General features: G+C 42.8%; 1 protein-coding gene across 1 annotated transcript in view; it reads left to right on the top strand.

The window, feature by feature from the left end:
- TENM2 (teneurin transmembrane protein 2) overlaps positions 1 to 22,330 on the top strand; it is a 1,250,894-nt gene that overhangs the window by 671,408 nt on the left and 557,156 nt on the right. Inside the window, exon 8 of the mRNA XM_030212543.1 lies at positions 13,994 to 14,095. Within this exon, the coding sequence (XP_030068403.1) occupies positions 13,994 to 14,095 (102 nt within the window). The remainder of the gene's footprint in view (positions 1 to 13,993; positions 14,096 to 22,330) is intronic.

Here is a 22,330-nt window from a genome sequence, read left to right as displayed (position 1 = left end):
GTCAGCACGGATTTAGTGAAGGGAAGTCTTGCCTCACCAATCTAATGCATTTTTTTGAGGGGGTAAGCAAACATGTGGACAATGGGGAGCCGGTTGATATTGTATATCTGGATTTTCAGAAGGCGTTTGACAAAGTGCCGCACGAAAGACTCCTGAAGAAATTGCAGAGTCATGGAATCGGAGGTAGGGTATTATTATGGATTAAGAACTGGTTGAAAGATAGGAAGCAGAGAGTAGGATTGCGTGGCCAGTATTCTCAGTGGAGGAGGGTAGTTAGTGGGGTCCCGCAGGGGTCTGTGCTGGGTCCGTTGCTTTTTAATGTATTTATAAATGACCTAGAGATGGGAATAACTAGTGAGGTAATTAAATTCGCCGATGACACAAAATTATTCAGGGTCGTCAAGTCGCAGGAGGAATGTGAACGATTACAGGAGGACCTTGCGAGACTGGGAGAATGGGCGTGCAAGTGGCAGATGAAGTTCAATGTTGACAAGTGCAAAGTGATGCATGTGGGTAAGAGGAACCCGAATTATAGCTACGTCTTGCAAGGTTCCGCGTTAGGAGTTACGGATCAAGAAAGGGATCTGGGTGTCGTCGTCGATGATACGCTGAAACCTTCTGCTCAGTGTGCTGCTGCGGCTAGGAAAGCGAATAGAATGTTGGGTGTTATTAAGAAGGGTATGGAGTCCAGGTGTGCGGATGTTATAATGCCGTTGTATCGCTCCATGGTGCGACCGCACCTGGAGTATTGTGTTCAGTACTGGTCTCCGTATCTCAAAAAAGATATAGTAGAATTGGAAAAGGTACAGCGAAGGGCGACGAAAATGATAGTGGGGATGGGACGACTTTCCTATGAAGAGAGGCTGAGAAGGCTAGGGCTTTTCAGCTTGGAGAAGAGACGGCTGAGGGGAGATATGATAGAAGTGTATAAAATAATGAGTGGAATGGATCGGGTGGATGTGAAGCGACTGTTCACGCTATCCAAAAATACTAGGACTAGAGGGCATGAGTTGAAGCTACAGTGTGGTAAATTTAAAACGAATCGGAGAAAATTTTTCTTCACCCAACGTGTAATTAGACTCTGGAATTCATTGCCGGAGAACGTGGTACGGGCGGTTAGCTTGACGGAGTTTAAAAAGGGGTTAGATAGATTCCTAAAGGACAAGTCCATAGACCGCTATTAAATGGACTGGAAAAATTCCTCATTTTTAGGTATAATCTTGTCTGGAATGTTTTTACGTTTAGGGAGCGTGCCAGGTGCCCTTGACCTGGATTGGCCACTGTCGGTGACAGGATGCTGGGCTAGATGGACCTTTGGTCTTTCCCAGTATGGCACTACTTATGTACTTATGTACTTATGTGAGGCTGCTAGGAACAGAGCAATACCTGCATATAATATGTAAACCACTTTGGTTGTATCACAGAAAGGTGGTATGTCAAATGAATACATGACCCAATACCACAGCCTGTACAAACAATCTAACAGAAATATATTTCATACTAGCCAAAAATATTTTCTTTTCACTGTATTGTATATTATTTCTAAATGATATGTGGTTCCCTTGGGTGACTAAACTAGTTTGGTCACATCGCTAGCAATTTAGAATCTAGCAACGAGAGGTGTGATAAGGCACTTGTCTGAGAGACTTTCAAAGTCTCCTTGTGGACTGTTCTACAAGGAAGTTAGAGGTAATAGGGTCTAATAGTCAGGTAGACATCTTGATAGGGCAATGACAGTAATTGGACAGAAAGGCACAGAAAAGAGCAGCATTTTAGTCAGTTCAAAGGTTCTTTCACAAATGCTATTATCAGAACTTTAACCATCAGGAACCAGAGGGAGCTGAAAACCTATGTGTACCATGATGGGCAGTAAGGGGAAGAGTGGCAGGCAGATGTCAAACTGAGATCACGCTAAATGCACCTTTAGGTACAGAAAAGTACTGTTGTGTGCAGCAGAGTGGAAGAATGGAGCATGTCTGTTGACATTTATCTAGAGGAGATAATATGACATTTTTAAATGCCAGATATTTCAATGTTCTCTTCTTCATTAGCACCCACCTTGATCAAGGCTTATTGGTTTGTTTGTTTATTTGTTTGTTTGTTTATTTACCAAAAGGCTCATTTGTATTCTATTTCAATGTGTGCCTCCACAATGGTGGAATTCATCATACAGACTGAATGAATGTCAGAGGGCCAAAAATCAGTATCAGAAAACACTCGGAGAAACACACAATCAGAATACTTCTTGGGCTACACACAGGATGTTGAATTTTTAGCACTCCCCTTCGTTTTGCTTCTCAAATAAGGAACTAAAATGGGAAATGGGGTTCAGTTGTGTAGCATAATAATTATTTAGATATTAAACAGTTGACAACTGACTGCAGATGGATAATATGTTATTTATTTATTTGGATATTTTGGGCTGGATTCAGTAAATGGTGCTCAAAAATTGGCACTGAAAACAATGCTCAATGCTTTTCCGTAATGGTTGTCAAAGATGAGCTCCCATTATAGAATTAGCATTGAGTGCCAATTTTGGTGCCCAAATTTAGGCACTTGGACTTATAAAACCAAGTATAATTCCCGGTGCCCAATTTGAACACGCATCCCCAGTATTCTATAACAATGCGCAGAAATTTTAGGAATGACCTTGACCTGCCCATGTACCTCCCATGGACACACCCCTTTTTGAGTTGCGTGCTGTGGGACTTTGGCGCACATTGTTATAGAACAGTGCATAGCAAGATGTTCGCGCAAATTCTAATTAGTGCCAATAAGCACCCAATTATTGGCATTCATTTTTTATTTTTATTTATTTACTTTTTTATTGGAGTTTATTAACCATCTTTATGAACAGATTCACTCAAAGCGGTGTACAGCAGGTCTGGTTTAACATAAAACTTACAATTTTGCTAACAACATAACAATATCAAAATGACCAAATATAAACATAAATACAATAAATGAGGTAAACTTGGAAATATCTCAGTACAGTACAAACAGTACCATAATAAACAGCATGGAAGAATATTCAAATAACATAGATATAATACAATGTCAACATAATACCAATGAAACTCATAATAAGCAACACAATAGAACATTCAAATAGCGTAGATACGATCCTAATGCTTTTCTATCTAGCTGAGGGGCCAAGTGCAGATATATAGATGGGGACAAGATGGGTAGTACACAGTCAATCAGCTAAATTCAATGCAAAATCTTTGTACAATATATGAGGATCTGGTCTAAGTTACAGTGTATTTAGCTAGCTAGTCCAGGTGCAGAGTGAGTGTGTAGTCAGTCACCACATGTATTAAAGGCTGTGAGAAGAGCCAGGCTTTCACCTGCTTCCTGAAGTAGAAGTAGTCTCGAGTTAGACATAGCCCCTCTGGAAGTAAGTTCCAGAGTGTGTGGGCTACTCCTGAGAAGTTTTGCTGGTGAGTATCACAATTTCTTTTGATGAGAATATATATAGTGATGCTCCTTGAGAGGACCTTAGAAGTATCAATGTAAAGGGCTAACTTATTCTTTAAGTACTCTGGCCCATTTTGTCTGAGGAAACTTAAAATTCAAACTCGAAGTTGTAAATTTAGCCCCATAAGCCAGTGTAGTTTTTGCAGGAAGGGTGTGATGTCATGCTTCTTGCAGCCTTCTATCAGTCATGCTGCAGCATTCTGAATTAGTTGGAACTGATACAAGCTCTTTTTGGTTTGATCAGAATAAAAGACATTACAGTAGTCTAGTCTTGATGTTATCATGACAAGCACCACCATGATCAGACTCATCTTTTCAATACATGGAGAGAGATTATGTAGCTGCCGCAGGTACATTAGTACATAAGTATTGCCATACTGGGACAGACCGAAGGTCCATCAAGCCCAGCATCCTGTTTCCAACAGTGGCCAATCCAGCTTACAAGTACCTGACAAGATCCCAAAAACGTACAATACATTTTATGCTGCTTATCCTAGAAATAAGCACTGGATTTTCCCCAAGTCAATTTTAATAGTGGCTTATGGACTTTTCTTTTAGGAAGCTATCCAAACCTTTTTAAAACCCTGCTAAGCTAACTGCTTTTACTACATTCTCTGGCAATGAATTCCAGAGTTTAATTACATGTTGCATGAAGAAATATTTTCTCCAATTCATTTTAAATTTACTTCTTTGTAGCTTCATTGCGTACCCCTTAGTCCTAGTATATTTGGAAAGGTGATATAGACAATTTTTAAAGGTTGTTTGAATTTGCGGGATCAGAGTGAGTGATTAGCCAATTTATTTGGGTGCACATCTTGTATCGGCACCCAAATATTGGGCACCATATATAGAATCTGGGGGGTTATATAGCATTAAGTTAATATGTGCTATATTACACAAAAAATATATTAAGGCACGTATTTTGGAAACATCCCTGTGTGTAAATGTCAGCATTTAAATGTCTATAGAGGCTCAGATGTTTAAACGCCATTTCAGAATAGGGGACATTCTGCACATGGGGAAGCAGAGTTCATCTAGATGGTAAGGGGGCGTGGAGAGAGAGGGGAGAGAAAGTGGTCTGTGTGGACCTAAAATACCAACATGCATTCCCCCATTCACATAGGCAATCCAGTCTCTGTTGAAAAATAGACATTGGAATGTACACCTGCCCTAAGGCATGTCTAAGTATTTGCAGAAGGGGCAGCTATAAATCACAATGTGTGCCCCCACCCATAATCATTCCTCCAATGTTTATGGCCCCCATAATTAACCTGATCCCCACCTTTCTATGTATTTAAGCCCCCATGGTTTCCCTACCAAATAACCCTCCTCAGTTGCAGGCCCCCCTGATGATAACCACCAGTTTTCAGACCCCACCAAGGATTCATTCAGCCCTCCTTAGCAACTCTTGGCCCCCACATGTAGGCAAGCACCCATCACATGATGCCCTTCCTAGAGGCAAATCCCCTTCCATAGCCCCAATCATCTCAAACAGACCCCCCCCCCACACTCTGATCTCACCCCAGCCTTACTGGGGTCTCTATGGTCTAGAAGGGTGGGAGTGACGCTCACTCCTACTACAATGCTCCTCTGTTTCAGAATGACCACCTAGACCTGTACTAGTAATATCATGGTGGTGGGAGAGTTTGTTGAGGAGGGCTGCTTCAAGAAAGAAAAATACTTGGGGGGCCCTGCAATCATGAGGGAGATTTGTCAGGTAGGGAAGCCATCAAAGGAATCACATATATGGTGGTATGTTATCAGGGGGTGGTTGCTATTGGGCTGTATTTCCTTCAGGAGAAGAGAAGGCTGATCAGGAGGAGGGTCAGTGGTACAGGGGGAGAACAGTGATGGGGTTCACTGCTAATCAGGGCCTTTTGCAGAGGAAGCAGTAATTTTGAAAGCTACTCCCATGTCTTAATGGGTGGGGGAATTATGATTGCCCCCAAACTGTTCCCTCTAAACAAAGAAGGGCTTGAACATGCAATTCTGCTCCTATTTTACAAGAGGCTTTACTTGTGGCAGAGGCTTTTGTAAAATAGTATGAAAATTGCTAGTCACCTTCTTCACAAAACTGCTGCCATCTGTTCCTCCCTCCTCACCTCCCCCTATCTCTCCCCAAGATGTCTCTCAATCCTTACCTTCCTCAGCTCAGCCACTCCTCCTCTGTATCTTCATGTTTGGTCCCAATTTAACCTCCCCTCTCTTACTTCTTTTGATAGATACTTTTCCTCCTGCCCAAAGACTATTTGTTCTCTTGACCCTGTCCCCTCTCATTGGATCAACCTTGACTGTCATGGATTCTTCCTTTAGCTTTTACCATGACCACTAATAGTCTGTCAAGAGGTACCGTCCCCCCTCTCTGGAAGAACGCTGTCATGAAACCTATTCTAAAAAAGCCTTCACTTGATGCTTCCCTTCTTTCTAATTACAGACCTAATTCTAACCTTCCTTTTCTATCTAAGCTAACTGAGAAGATAGTTCTTGATCAGCTGTCTCAGCATATTGAATCCTCCCACCTTCTCCACCCTTTCCAGTCTGGCTTTCGTACTGGTCACTCCACTGAAACTGTTATTATCTCCCTCCTTGATGACCTTCACTCAGCTCTTGATTGCGGCCTATCTACCATTCTTATTTCTTTGCTTTTAAATAGGGCCAGACACTTCGTGAAACAACACAAAACTCTGCAAAAAGACACTCAAAGCCAATCCATAATAGCCCTACCCACCTATGAAAAAGAGCTATAAATGTTACACTGGGCCCTAGAACACCAATATTGGAAACCTAGAACAAGCTAGATTGTTACAGATTCCTACACAGACACTACATGCTAGCAGAATCCTACATCTCAGTCACACATGCAGAACATGTACAGACCCTTACCTGATGCAAAATAGGGAACCACAAAAAAACACGCAGACAGAACTGTAGTGGAGATCCCTCCCCTTCCCCTAAGAAAGCTGGACTCTATAAGCAGTTCAATACTTGTAAGTCACAAACAGAAATGCGTTTTCTTTGCAAAAATAGAAAAGATGTACATTTCCCAAAACAAATACATTCAAATCCTAAAAGGTATTATGTATATATTATTAAGTATTGTGAACTGGTCACCCATCCAAGACCTGGCCAGGGCTGACCCTGCTTAGCTTCCTTCACAAACGTTCACCAACACCAGGCTTCTTATAACCAAAGGTTTTATTAGTTGCCATTTAACATAATCTTCAGGGCTTATTTCTTCTTTAACTCCAACATTTCTTCTTCAACTCAAGCATAACAAAAAGGCATTAGAGTCTTCTAATTAAACCCTTTCCAGACTTAAGGCAGTTCCTCAAACTTTCACAGTTCAAACAGCCAAACAAAAGCATTTACTTTTCATTTAAAGACTTTCTCAGATGGTAGTGCAGCTGTCACCTTTTCAGCAGAGAGTTTCAAAAGTCCACAGAGTTCAGCCAATACCTTCAAGGGGATCCTCCTCCCCCAGGTCTCCATCTTCTTCCCTTCTCTTTCACTACTCAGGCAGGTATAAGGTGGTTAATTAGCTTCACCACCCCTATAGGATCTTCCCCCTACTTCCAGGCAGTACCCAGCCCATAACAACTTCCACCTGCTTCCACCCCAGGACTCTCCCTGGTCCTAGCAACCTCCACCTGGACATTCCCCCTACTGGCTCCCGCTAGTGACTCCTCAGCAACAACATGACCTGGACATTTTTCCCTTATTACTATGGGACCAGCGCCCTCTAGTGGCCTACCCAGGATAGGACAGCCCCTTATTCTTCACAGTATATATTTTCTTTGTTGTCTGGGCACAGTGGTGTGCTGGAGCAGGCTCTCACAGGCTCGCAAGAGCCGGTTGTTAGTTTTTAAGAATTTTGGGAGCCGGTTGTTAAAGTAGGGCCCTCCATGGCTACTTTAACAACTTGCTCCCAAAATGTGGGCTTGGGCCCCCTGCTGAATTATCTTTTACTTTGCTGGTGGGGATGCTGAGCCCTGCCAGCCAAGTAAATAGACTACTGCTGCTCCCCACTCCTTGTTTCCAGCTCTGGGCAGTAGGCTGGGACTTCTCGAGCATGTGAGAGAAGTTCCAGCATGCTGCTCAGAGCAAGAGGTTGAGAGTGGTGGTAGTCCATTTATTGGCTGCCAGCAAAGGTATGCCTAGCGTGCCTGTACGAAGGGAGGGGAGGAGAGAGAGGCAAGTGTTGCTCCCCCCCCCCCCCCCTGGCCCTTCCAACTGCAGAGCTGGCTACATTCGGAGAAAGAGCCTGTTGTTAAAAATTTACCAGCACACCCCTGTCTAGGCATTTTATTTTTTTAATTGGTCTGGTCCCAGTCTCTTTTCCACTTTTCATATGTCAGTCTTCTCTTCTAGGTCATCCTTTCAATTTCTTCTCTCTCCTTTTGTCTTTTTCCTTTCTTTCTTTCTTTTTTTTTTTTTTTTTTTTGCTTTTTCTATTTCCATATTCACCCATATATACTTTTTACCCTTATTTCCCCTTTCGCTCACCCTCTAGTCCTTAGTCTTCTCTCTTCTATCTACTGACTTTTCTTAGCTCCCTCTCATCCCTTCTCCAGCAATCCCACTTCCCTTTCTGTCTATCTCTTTCCTCAGTTCCCTATCCCCCCTCTATTTTTCACCCACTCCCTAGTCTCTCATTTCCATCCGCTGTACTCATCTTCGCAGCTGTGATCTACCCTCTACTGCATCTCATCCCCCTCACTAGCCCCAGTTCCATCCCTGTCTCTCCTATAGCCCATATCCTGTTGCCTTTTTCATCATCTTTTAAACCCCATTTCACCCTCAGCATACAGAGAACCATCCTCTTCCTCTCTCATACCCCTCCACAATTAGCACATTCCTTTTCAATGCCTTTCATCCTCTCTCCGGTCTTCTAGGTCATTCACACAATATCTCAACTTCTCACCACACATCATCCCCTTTCTCTTACCTTCATTTCACATCCTCACTGATACTCTCAACCCATTAACACACCCTATTAATACCTACTAACTGCCAGGTCCTCTCTCCTTGAAATTCCCACTCAGTCTGTGTTATCTACAGTTCCATTCTCCCCCTCCCCCAACACTCTCCTGCTCAATCACCATCTTCTACTTGGCTCCTCCCCACCCCCACTCCACAGCTCTTGAGTCCCAGCCATCTTCTGCTCTGTTCCCCTTCTCCCTCCATCCCTGAGTCCTATCCATCTTCTGTTCTGTGTCCCTTCTGTCCCCTGTCCCCCATTTCCAGATATTATCCTTGGATCAGCCCCTGTATACTGGTCTGGCTTGAACTGTGGTTCTGGTAGTGGCAGTGGGTCTCATGGTAGCTCTTTCCTCCTGTACAGAGAAGCCAGGTTACACAATTCCATACCCCTCAGTTGAACCATGGGAGCTCTGTGTCTATGGAGCCCTGCACAATTCAAACATCATCTGTTCAAACGTAATCCATGCCATGCAACAATGCCGCAAGCAGTGACTTTCTGCCAGATCACTGGCCGGGCACCTGTGAGACTTGTTTCTTTTTTCCCCACTGCAGCTGGAGAACGTTTGAATATCAATTTGATATTTTTCATTATTTTATAATTTTATAAAATTATTACTGCATACCAGAACTGATTCAATTATTTTGTTTCTGTAACCTAACAATGTGGGAAGTATCAGTACCAGATGACTAAGGGGTCATTTTACAAAGCTGTGCTACTGATTAACGTGCACTGAATAGGAAGAAGCCCATGGGAACTGAATTGACTTCTTTGCATTCAGCATGCCACTAATCGGCATGCTCCACTTTGTGAAAGGAGCCCTAAATGTAGGTAGCACCTACGAGTGAATTATTTTAATGATTATGGGTCCTTTTACCCACGGTGGCGTTAGTGCGCAGAATTTCCATGCACCAAGGCTACCTTTTACCGCCATTGGTAAAAGGATTTTTGTAAAATGGTCAGTAAATGGCCATGTAGTAATAAAAAATAGCCACACAGTCATTTACCCAGGAGTAACTGGGCGTGTGGCACTGCTCAATTACTGCCAGGCACACCCCTGGCGCTAGAAAAAATGTTTTAATTCCTAGCACTGGAAACAGCACATGCCGGACCCAGAACTACTGCCAAGCCCAGTGAGCCCAGTGGTAGGACCGATTTCCCACGCACAAACCCAGTGGTAGCCCTACCACCAGGTAGTAAAAGGGCACCTATTTTTTATTTATTTTTAGGATTTATTTACCACCGTTTTGAAGGAATTCACTCAAGGTGGTTTACAATAAGAATAAATCAAACATGAGCAATAGACAATTATAGCAGTAAAAACATTCAAATAATACAAAGTATGGTATAGTGTACTATAACACAATACGTTATTGACAGTATAGGGTATAAGCAAAGATGGAACATATAGATACGTAAGAGAGTAAGAGGAGTTAGAAAGTAAGGTGACTAATTTAAAGAAAGGTGCACGAGAAGTCAGAGAGTCTCAGCTAGGGTAGGAGTCGATAAACGTGTCCAGCTGCAGTATGTGCAGCCTGTGTCACTCCTTGTGTGTGTGAGTGAGACTAACAAGTTAGTTACTTCTTTCATTAAAGGCCTGGTTGAAGCGCCAAGCTTTCATCTGCTTCCTGAAGTAGAGATATTCTTGTGTTAAGTGGAGCCTTTCAGGCAGTGCATTCCAGAGAGTGGGGGCTACGCCGGAGAAGGCTTGTTTGCGGGTATCACATCCGGTAATGTCTTTTGGAGAGGGTGTGGTTAGGGATACTCCTTAGCAGGACCTTAGTGTCCTTGGAGGTGTATAGAGGATCATCCTATTCTTCAGGTACTCAGGGCCATTTCCTTTAAGGGCCTTGAAAATCAGACATAGAGTTTTAAATTTAGCCCTGTGCATGTTTGTTTATGTATTTTGCAATATTTGTAGGTAATCAATAGAAATAAAACGAAATAAAGTATGGAAAAGAAAATAAGATGATACCTTTTTTATTGGACATAACTTAATACATTTCTTGATTAGCTTTCGAAAGGTTGCCCTTCTTCATCAGGGCAACCTTCGAAAGCTAATCAAGAAATGTATTAAGTTATGTCCAATAAAAAAGGTATCATCTTATTTTCTTTTCCATGCTTTATTTTGTTTTATTTCTATTGATTGCCTTTAAAAGTGGACTAACACGGCTACCACACCTCTCTATGCAATATTTATATAAACTCCTTTCCCAGTTCACAGTAAGTGGTGTACAAACATATGCGAGACAGCACACATATCTATTAAAAAATGACTTCTGCAATGCTGAATCCAGAGAAAACTTACTAATTCTTGTTAGAGTTTCCTACCTTCCTCAGTCCTTCTATTTGGAGAAAGAAGAGAAAAAGATCCTTAATGCTAGCCTGGAAAGAAGGAGACATCGAGAAGTTGTTAAAAGAACATTCTTCCACTGTTTAGTCTAGAATATTTCATAAGGCAGTGTTCAATAACAAGCAATAAACCTATGCTGTGTAAAACCGAAGGGCTTCTTTATCAAAAGTACTTTTGTCATTGTGTGCCTACAAGCAAAACTCTTTAGAGATGAATATGGTATGAAATATTCACTTTTCAAGGCAGTAATCTGTGTGGGCTGAGTGTTTTCTCAGCTAGCTATATTGCTGCTCAAGTATATAGATCACCGCTGTATTTTAAAACACATTTTTATATTCAAACGTTTCCTGTCCTAGCTTTAGGGCCCATAGGAGTGTACAAAGCAGACTTTGGATACTCTGCAACAGGCCCGGTAGCTGTTTGTGAAATGTGATTCTGTTTTTTCTCAGTCCTGTGTCAATCTGTTGTATTAAAATTTGTATTGCGCTTAAACATTCTATATAGACAAGAAAAAGCAACACTGGGCCTTCAAGAAAGAAACAATGGCAGTCCTTTATTGTGAAAAAGACCCGACACGGGCCATGTTTCGGCGCACAAGCGCCTGCCTCAGGGGTCAAAGTGTGTCTTCACAATATATGAGCAAGAATGTTCAGTCTGAGTAAATTGCCAGCCACCACTGAGCGTTTGTTCAATCCTACCAGACGCTGTGAAAACATAGACAGCGTCTGGTAGGATTGAACAAACGCTCAGTGGTGACTGGCAATTTACTCAGACTGTCTGAACATTCCTGCTCATATATTGTGAAGACACACTTTGACCCCTGAGGCAGGCACTTGTGCACCGAAACACGGCCCGTGTCGGGTATTTTTCACAATAAAGGACTGCCATTGTCTCTTTCTTGAAGGCCCAGTGTTGCTTTTTCTTGTCTATATTGTATGCTTGTATGCTGTATTACCCTCTCTTTTGTGATTACATAAAAATTCTATACATCTCAATGACATAAATATTTAGCCAAGGCTGATATGGGCAGGGGGAGTCAAGAAAGGAAACCAGGGCAACTGTTCTGATAGTGAGAGATACACTAATTCACTTTATTTTGACGGCATGGCAGCCAGTATATTATATGTGATGCAATAGCGGTTTCAGCATGTCTGTTTCTTTTACCAATTATGCTGCATACTTCCTACATTGTTGTTCCACACACCCAATAGACACTCCTGATGCAGGCCTTTGGCTGAAACAGAGGCCCGTGTTGAGTCAGTGGATGAAATAAAACAGTGGACTTTACAGTGCCTTCTGTCCATTTATTTGGTTCCTTCGCTGTGGTTGTGCACCTGGGTCCCCTTGTAACACAAGGCACAAAGGAAACACAGCCTGCTCTAAGCTGAGTGGGAGTCCTCCACACACAGTCCTACTCCTACCAGTGAAGGGTGCTATTTCACTGTCACATTTTCAATAGTGAAGAACAGGCAAGCTCTGTAGGACTTCAGGGAATCAGCCTGACCGTACTGATAAAAAGCCCCATAATATTGAAGCACCACCCCCTACTTGCAGTAATGCAGTTGGAGAACTTAGCTTAGAGGGAACGGTGCTGCTGGTGAACCCTCTTCCAGGTTTCTACTCTGGACACCATTGTGTTTAACGCCAGCCCTCCTTTCAACTGACAATGCTATCTTTGACTTGGCATTACAATGGCTGCTGGCAAAGTACACCTCTGGCTCACTCCAACTTCCCTGCATGGTCTGCCAGCTCACTCTACCAGGATCACCAGCATGGTGCTGCTTCACTTTGTCTCCATGTAGTAGAAATTGGTCTTTGTTTTCAACAACATGGAAAATGTCAACAACATATCCCATGTCGTGGGGTGTCATTAAAACAAGAAAATGACCTCCAAAAAATGAAAAAGTATGTTTTTGGTCTGCCTGTTAGAGTGCACACTCTTTTGAAAAGTTTGCAATGTTTGGAAGAAGAACGCACTCTTTCTGAAACAGTGCACACTCTTTTCCCAATTGTGCAGGCGTGAACATTGCGCATGCATGGGCGATCAGGAAAGCAGTGTGTATTGTTTCAGAATGAATACGCCTTTTTCCAAATAATGCAACCTCTTTCAAAAGAATGCACGCTCAACAACTTTGCTCTAAGTTGAAAAAACGGACCAGTTAAATGATTGAAAATTCCCCAACTCCTGGCTATCCAGCAATATTCAGCAGGAGATCGCCACTTATCTCTGGCTGAATATTGCCGGTTAGCGCTTACCTCTGGATTCTATATAGTGTGCTTAGATTTAGGCGCGAGAATTGGTGCAGATTCTATTACACCGGTCGTAGCTTAATTGGCTTAACAAGCTAATAAGCGCTGATAAAAGCATTTGACTAGCAATAATGAGCTCTAATTGGCACTGATTAGAATTTAGGCGCACATCTCACTAAGAGTATTCTGTAATGATATGCACTGAACTTCTAAAATGTGGAGGCAAAAAGGGGCATGGTTATAGGTGGGGAAATGGGCATTTCATTGGTGTTCCAAAATTTAGGCGCCTAGTTATGCAATATGGCCCAGTGTGCCTAAATCTACATGCTGAGATTTACACCAGATTTTGATTGGCGTAACTGGATGCATGCAGATTTCGGCACCGAAATACCAACTAAGCATATTCTAGGGTGCCCATTGCTGTGCTGGGATGTCTGTGTGACCAGTTGCTGGGCCCCATACATCGCAATGGCTTGTTTTTGTGCATTTTTCACTTGAACATTTTCTTTTTCAGGAGTGGTCCTAAAAGATAGATGCACTGAGCACAATAAATTGGACTTTTTCTGGTTTGAAAATGGCCATGTTTGCTATTGGAGTTTTGGACATTTTGCGAAAAACAACCAAAATCTGATTTTTACGTCATATCGAAAAATCCCTTCATGATGTATTTGCTAGTGTGATCTAGATCAGTGGTTCTCAAACTTGTCCAGGAGGACTACCAGCCAGTCCAGTTTTCCAGATATCCCTAATGAATAGGTATGAGACAGATTTACATACAATGGAGGTGGCAGGCATGCACATCTGTCTCATACCTATTCATTAGGGATATCCTAAAAACCTCCAGGGCAGGTTTGAGAGCCACTGATGTAGATCCTATGATGTATTAACCTAAAAATCCGGACAAGCTTAATGAAGTCCTATTGCTTCTTTTTCAGATTCAGTGCAGGACTGTCCCCGCAGTTGTCACGGTAATGGTGAATGTGTGTCTGGAATCTGTCACTGTTTCCCGGGATTCCATGGAGCAGATTGTGCCAAAGGTATCATTTTATTGATTTTGTAAAAAAACATATTTGCATAAAGGAGGGAATTCTGTAACAGGTGGCCATTTGACGCACGCAGATCATTACAGCCCAGTTACCACGTGAGATTTTACCATTAGGTCAATGGCTGGTGGTAAGGTCTCAAACCCAAAATGAACACATGGCAATTTTCATTTTGCCGCACATCCAATTTTGGCAAAAATAAAAAAGGCATTTTTTTCAAGTGCACTGAAAAATGATTCTGCGCGCACCCAAAACACGCGTCTACACTACCACAGGCCATTTTTCAGCACTCCTTTGTAAAAGGCCCCCTAGGTGTGTAAATATTTGCCCCATGCATTTACACGCTTAGCCAATTGAGCACATGAATGCTGAATATGCACATAAGGGGCAATATCGTATAAATGTAAACCCTCAACTTGTGTTTAAATGTATGTGACCTGTTATTGAATTAGAGAGAGAGGATAATTTAACCTCTAATTTGACAGGTTGCTAGCTCATGTGTTTATCATTCAAAATACAAACTGAAGAGCCCCAAAAAGTCCTGCATTTGAACCGTTCTGCCGTAGGAAACTCAGATGGTCTTTAACATAGGCGTAGTTTGACTGTTTCATTTGGGGGGGCAAAGAATGGGCGGAGCATATTAGCATATCATTTGCATATATACATATGCAAATGAATATGCTAATGTGGAGGAAGGAATTGAATTTACAGGCAAAATATCACAGATCACATTTCAAAAAGCTGACACATTTCAATTAATAAATTATGAATAAAATACTTTTATCTACCTTTGTTGTCTGATCATTTAGTTTTTCTATTCGCTTTGGTCCCAGTGTCTTCTGTTTTATTCAGTGTCTTCTTTCCAGTAGGCTTCCCTCTGCTCCCCACCCCTCGCAGTCCCATCCATCTCTTGCTCCTTCCTTCTGCTCCCCACCCCTCGCAGTCCCATCCATCTCCTGCTCCTTCCCTCTGCTTCCCACCCCTCCCAGTCCCATCCATCTCCTGCTCCTTCCCTCTGCTTCCCACCCCTCCCAGTCCCATTCATCTCCTGCTCCTTCCCTCTGCTCCCCACCCCTCGCAGTCCCATCCATCTCCTGCTCCTTCCCTCTGCTTCCCACCCCTCCCAGTCCCATTCATCTCCTGCTCCTTCCCTCTGCTCCCCACCCCTCGCAGTCCCATCCATCTCCTGCTCCTTCCCTCTGCTTCCCACCCCTCCCAGTCCCATCCATCTCCTGCTCCTTCCCTCTGCTTCCCACCCCTCCCAGTCCCATCCATCTCTTGCTCCTTCCCTCTGCTTCCCACCCCTCCCAGTCCCATCCATCTCTTGCTCCTTCCCTCTGCTTCCCACCCCTCCCAGTCCCATCCATCTCTTGCTCCTTCCCTCTGCTTCCCACCCCTCCCAGTCCCATCCATCTCCTGCTCCTTCCCTCTGCTTCCCACCCCTCCCAGTCCCATCCATCTCTTGCTCCTTCCCTCTGCTTCCCACCCCTCCCAGTCCCATTCATCTCCTGCTCCTTCCCTCTGCTTCCCACCCCTCCCAGTCCCATTCATCTCCTGCTCCTTCCCTCTGCTTCCCACCCCTCCCAGTCCCATCCATCTGTTGCTCCTTCCCTCTGCTTCCCACCCCTCCCAGTCCCATCCATCTGTTGCTCCTTCCCTCTGCTCCCCCCCCCTCCCAGTCCCATCCCTCCCAGTCCCATTCATCTCCTGCTCCTTCCCTCTGCTTCCCACCCCTCCCAGTCCCATTCATCTCCTGCTCCTTCCCTCTGCTTCCCACCCCTCCCAGTCCCATCCATCTGTTGCTCCTTCCCTCTGCTTCCCACCCCTCCCAGTCCCATCCATCTGTTGCTCCTTCCCTCTGCTCCCCACCCCTCCCAGTCCCATCCCTCCCAGTCCCATTCATCTCCTGCTCCTTCCCTCTGCTTCCCACCCCTCCCAGTCCCATTCATCTCCTGCTCCTTCCCTCTGCTCCCCACCCCTCCCAGTCCCATCCATCTTCCCTCTGCTCCCCCCCCCCCCCCGCGAGGTCCAAGATGGTGACTCCGTTTACCCCCTCTCTTCCTCCCTCCCTCCCTCCCTCCGGTGCAGGCAACAGTCTTCAGCTTTTTCAGCGTTCCTGGCAGCGGTAGCGATGTACACGCTGCCTTCGGTCTGCCTCGGAAGTCTTCTCTTCAAGTTCCTGTTCCCACCTATGCGGGAACAGGAACTTGAAGAGAAGGCTTCAGGGCAGACCGAAGGCAGCGTGTACAACGCTACCGCTGCCAGGAACGCTGGAAAAGACTGCTGCCTGCGGCGGAGGGAGGGAGGAAGAGAGAGGGGTAGACGGACACGCTCCTCTCCGTCCGCTACTCCGCTTGGCTTCCCTGCCCTCTCTGTCTGCGTCCCGCCTTCCTCTGACGTCAGAGGAAGGCGGGACGCAGACAGAGCAGGGAAGCCAAGCGGACGGAGAGGAGCGCGTGCGTGCATGTGGTTTTTTTTTTTTTTAAACTAATGGCGCGGCGGCGCCTCATCGTCGTTTGGGGGGGCATTGCCCCCCCTCGCCCCCCCCAGTCTACGCCTATGGTCTTTAATAAGGTGTGCTCACGTTTTTTGCGCATGCTAAAATTGTGGGTACACTAAACATTAGAGACGCTAATGGATTCCTATGGGCGTCTCTAACGTTTGGCGCTCCCACAATTTTAGAGCGCTAAAAACGTGAGTGCCCCTTAGTAAAAGACACCCTCATGTATTAGTAGTGTTTTCTCATTTATTTCAGGCTTTTTTTTTAAGTTTCAAGTTTCACTATTATTCAGTCTACCACTGCATGGCACAGCCTTTGTTTAGAAATAAATAGATAAAGTCAGAAAAAAAAGTAAAAATATCAGCATTTACACTCTTTGGAACAGAGATAGGAGTATAGGCTTTAACCCTCAAATTCTATATATGGCGCTAGAAATTGTACGTGCAAATTTGAGTGTGTGCCCAATTTGCACATGCAGTTTAATTGAATAATGAGGCAATTAGCTCTGATAATTAGGCCCTAACAATCATCAGTGCGAATTGGCATTAATTAAAATTTACACATGTAAATTTATGCAGCCAGATCTGCATGTAAAACTTACGCACTGATCCAAAAAATGGGGTGCATTCATGGGAGGATCATGGGCAGATCAGGGTCGTTCCCACAATTTATGCAAGCTGTTATAAAATAAAAGGAATTCACGCCTAATTTAGGCAGGGGGATTTACACCAAGGTTTCGTAGGTGTAAATGGTCGTGCCTAAAAGTAGTCAAGGTGGCATTAAACGCTACTCTGTACACGGTGCCTAACTTTGAGCACTGTTTTATAGAATAATGCTAAGCACTATTTTTTTGGAGGGGTGGGGGCTGATTTTTTAGGTGCCATTTATTGAATTTAGTCCTAAGTGTCCTACGCCTCACCAATATCTCCAGCCATCTCTTCTGGCCTTGGAATTTATTTAACTTTGTGTATATAAAATGCAGGCTGTTTACAAGCAAATAACTGCTTTTTCTTCTATCTGGGATTTCACTTCAGAGCTGAGTGAGGTCAGGAATTGTAGGGACAGCCATGGGAACCAGTGCTCAGCTCAAACTCAGGTGTTCAACAGCAGCCAGGCCAATCCAGTCCCAAAAGCCACACCTTCTGGTAGTCTTTCTGTCATGGGATGGATGCTGTCTTTCACACACTATTTCTAGAACAACAAACAAAGCAAGTGATAAAAGAAACCCAGTCAATAATAAAAGCTGTGCCTCTGCTAAGAATAGAACTTATGCATCCAATATATTTTACATTCAGTGCTCTTCACCTTTAACAAAGCATTCCCCTTCAAAAGAAAAATAATGTAGTTTAGTGCATGCGGTAAAGTGCAACAGATCTACAGAGACTTGTGTGTGGCTGGACATAAATCATACTTTGATGCCTGATACAGGAAGCAGGCTGGGAATCTGACATGGATAAATCCAGAAATAGGTCTTTGGAGAGATCTTTAGCCTTTTTGCTGAGCTCCATTGCTTATCTTGGTCAGGTAAGGGCTTTGCAGCACAGTTGATGAGTCTGCAGAGAGATAGATATTGGGTTTGTGTGCCAAGGTGCAAGAAGAGGAGGGTTTTTGGAATAATATAGCCAGGTTTCCTATTGAGCCAGATGCATTAAGATCTGTGCTTCCTGATAACCATTAACTTCACTGTTACAGAAGATTAAGCACTGCAATGTTGGTAAATTTCCTTCATTCTTGTTGACCATGTTAATTCCAACTGTTATTTGTCTTAAATATCATTATTATAGTTAAATACCAGGCTAATGTCCTCAATTACATTGACATATTCATAGGAAGAGTGGGAAAAAATAAGAAATACTGGAAGTCTCTTGAGCTGCTGAGAAATATTCAGACAAACTTATCATAAAATGTATCTTGGCCATTTAAGTACCAGCAATGAGAATTGTAGCATATTATTTTATAGTTTCACAGATTTTGGGACTCTTTTACTAAGCTGCATTAGGGATGCTTGACTTATGAGTAGTGTCAGGAAATTCTTTTTCATGGAGAGAGTGGTTGATGCCTGAAATGCACTCCCAAGGAAGGTAGTGGAGAAAAAAACGGTGACAGAATTCAAAAAAGCATGGGATGAACACAGAGGATTTCTAATTCGAAAATGAATGGTATAAAAAAGCAAAACGTAAATGGTTACATGGGTGTTTGCATGAATGAGTGGCATTTAGATGGTGACTCTGGATATGAAGGACTAAGGCCAGTTCTGGGCAAGCTTGTACGATCTTGGTCCTGCATATGGAAATCTAGTTTAGGATGAGCTAGAGAGGGCTTTGGAAACTCCAGTAATTTGGAACATGAGGACAGTGCTGGGCAGACTTTTATGGTCTGTGTCCCGCAAATGACAGGACGGATTCGGCAGCAAAGACCGAAAATACTATAATGCCTTTTTATCGCTCCATGGTGTATCCACACCTTGAGTATTGCATTCAGTTCTGGTCACCATATCTCAAAAAAGATAGCAGAATTAGAAAAGGTTCAAAGAAGAGCAACTAAAATGATAAAGGGGATGGAACACCTCTCGTATGAGGAAAGGCTAAAGAGGTTAGTGCTCTTCAGCTTGGAAAGAGACAGATGAGGGGAGATATGATTGAGGTGAGATATGATTGAGGTCTACAAAATCCTGAGTGGTGTACAAGGACTAGGGGACACTCGAGGGAGTTACATGGAAATACTTTTAAAACAAATAGGAGGAAATATTTTTTCACTCAACGAATAGTTAAGCTCTGGCACTCTTTGCCGGAGGAGGTGGTAACAGCGTTTAGTGTATCTGGGTTTTAAAAAGGTTTGGACAAATTCCTAGAGGAAAAGTCCATAGTCTGCTATTGAGATAGACATGGGGAAGCAACTGCTTGCCCTGGGATTTGTAGTATGGAGTGTTGCCACAATTTGGGTTTCTGCCAGGTACTGTTTGGAAACCATTGGTCTGACCCAGTATGGCTACTCTTATGTTCCTTTGTTCTTAACTTAAGGACAGAGCTGAGCGAAAGAGAGATAGTGATCAAGTATTTTTATACCATATTCATTGTTGGTTTAATCGTAACTTGATAAGGAGTGTGACAGTTAGGCAGACTGGATGGACTGTTCAGGTCTTTATCTGCCATCATTTACTATTTTACAAATGTGTACCTAATGCAGGACACACTAAAGTGTCCTGCATTAGCTTTGCTGTCTGCATGTGCTAAGTGTTTTTTCTTTTGGTGGGGGGGAGTGGAGTGTCATGGGTAGAGAACTGCCTGGAAGGGTAACCAATTAGCATGTGCACATTAGCATGGCGTGGCTGGTTAGCACACGGTTAATGCAGGAGTCTTTACTGCCTCCTAAATAGGAGGCGCTAAGGGCTCCTGCGTTAATTATTTTTTCGCTGTTAGCTTTTCTGACTTTCCTGTTGAAATTTGCAGTTCCTTTTTTCTTCTAGATTCTATTGTAAAACGCCTTGATGTTATTGTGAAAGGTAGTAAGGCAATAAATCAAATGCTCAATAAACAAAACTAAACTAATGGTAACAGCACACAAAATTTAATAATTGAAAAGCAAAACTCTAACTACTATACATCTTGAACACTTGGATATCCTCCTGATGCAGTTGTGGTGAAACAAGGTAGACCCTCTGTGGCATGTTGTTTGGACTCTGGGAATTAAAGATTGGAAGCCCATCGATGACAGTGGACACAGATTTTCCAGATAAGCCATTTTTGGTTACCATGCTAAAGAAGGATAAAGAGGTTAGGGCTCTTCAGTTTGGAAAAGAGACAGATGAGGAGAGATATGATTTATTTATTTATTTGCTGCCTTTGTATCCCACATTTTCCCACCTATTTGCAGGCTCAATGTGGCTTACATTATGCCGCAATGGTGATCACCATTAACGAAATGATAAATACAAAGAGGTGTTACAATCAAGGTATATGAAAATATCACGTAAATTGGATATAAAAATAAAATATCAAGTGAATTAGAAGAAATAGATAAATGATTTATAACAGGTGTATAAGAATAGAACAAGATAAAAAGTTCAATAATATTAATGTGAATTAAAGTAACCAGATTAAAGAAATCACTGTTGGTTTGTTCTGATGCATTTTAGATGTCAAGTCTTTGTGAAGGATTTTTGATATAAATCTCTTTAAATAGGCTTGTCTTCAGTAGCTTCCGGAAGGTTATCAGGTCGTGTGTTATCTTTATAGCATTTGGTAGTGCGTTCCATAGTTGCGTGCAGATGTAGAAAAAAGCTAGACGCATAAATTGATTTGTATTTAAGTCCTCTGCAATTAGGATAATGGAGGTTTAAGAAAGTTTGTGATGAGCTTTTTGTATTTCTTGCTGGAAGGTCTAAGAGGTCTGATATGTATGATGGGACCTCTCCATGTGTGACTTTATGAAGTAGGGTGCAGAGCTTGAAAATAATTTGATCTTTTAGTGGAAGCCAGTGTAATTTTTCTCTAAGGGGTTTGGCGCTTTCATATTTCGCTTTTCCGAATATAAGTCTAGCAGCAGTGTTTTGGGCTGTCTGGAGTCTCTTAATAGTTTGTGCTTTGCAACCGGCATAGATGGAATTACAATAGTCCAGATGGCTTAGTATCAGTGATTGGGAAGAAAGGTTTCACTCTTTTTAAGTTTCCACATTGCATGGAACATCTTCTTTGTTACATTTTACACATGGCTGTCTAGGGTAAGATTTCGGTCAATTGTGACTCCCAGGAATTTCAATGTCTCCACGACTGGGAGAATGTGGTTTGGTGTTTTTATATTGGTATAATTAGTTTTATTATACTGCGATGAGAGGATAAGGCATTGAGTCTTTCCTGCATTGAGTTTCAGTTGGAATGCATCCGCCCATGAGTTCATTATTTGGAAGCTGTGATTGATTTTATCTATGATTTCTGATAGGTCATTTTAAAACGGAATATATATTGTGACATCATCGGCATAGATATATGGGTTTAGGGATTGGTTAGATAGTGACTTGGCTAATGGTAACATCATTAAGTTGAAGAGAATTGGTGAAAGCAGCGATCCCTGAGGCACTCCACATTCGGGTCTCCATGGTGAAGATATAATCGACTTTGATATCACTTGGTATGTTCTTGCTGTTAGGAAGCTTCAAAACCAATTCAGTACATTTCCTCTGATTCCGAAGTATTCTAGAATGTACAATAGAATATCATGGTTAACCATGTCAAACCTTGTCGAATTGTAAGAGAAGGACATTGTTGCCAGCTGCAATTAATTGTTTGAATTTGGTTAGGAGTGTTATAAGTACTGTTTCGGTACTATGATTGGCACGGAATCCAGATTGGAATGCATGTAGTACTGAGAATTTGTTCAAATAGTCGGTGAGTTGTTCAGTAACTAAGCTTTCCATTATCTTAGCTATAAGGGGTATGGATGCTACTGGACGGTAATTGGTTATATCATTTAATTTTTTCTTTGGATCTAAGTCTAAAGCAGGAGAAGGTATTTTCTGCAGCCTATCTGTGAGATGGAAAATGCTCTCTGAAGCTGCTGCTATAAGCTGTTAGTTTTCTCTCCCTGAAATAGATACAAGCCACACCCATAAAGTTCAAACTGTCTGTGGGGAGGGTGAAGGGAGGAAATGGCAATGCTTGATGGAAGAGAGAGCTCAGTTTGATAGGAGATATGCTATAGGATGTCATTCTGAGGCCAGGCTAAGTCTAAAG

Source organism: Microcaecilia unicolor, chromosome 8 (genome assembly GCF_901765095.1).
Source record: "Microcaecilia unicolor chromosome 8, aMicUni1.1, whole genome shotgun sequence".
Lineage (NCBI taxonomy): Eukaryota > Metazoa > Chordata > Amphibia > Gymnophiona > Siphonopidae > Microcaecilia > Microcaecilia unicolor.
Note: the sequence above shows the minus strand (reverse complement) of the source record. Positions and strands in the feature narration are given on the sequence as shown.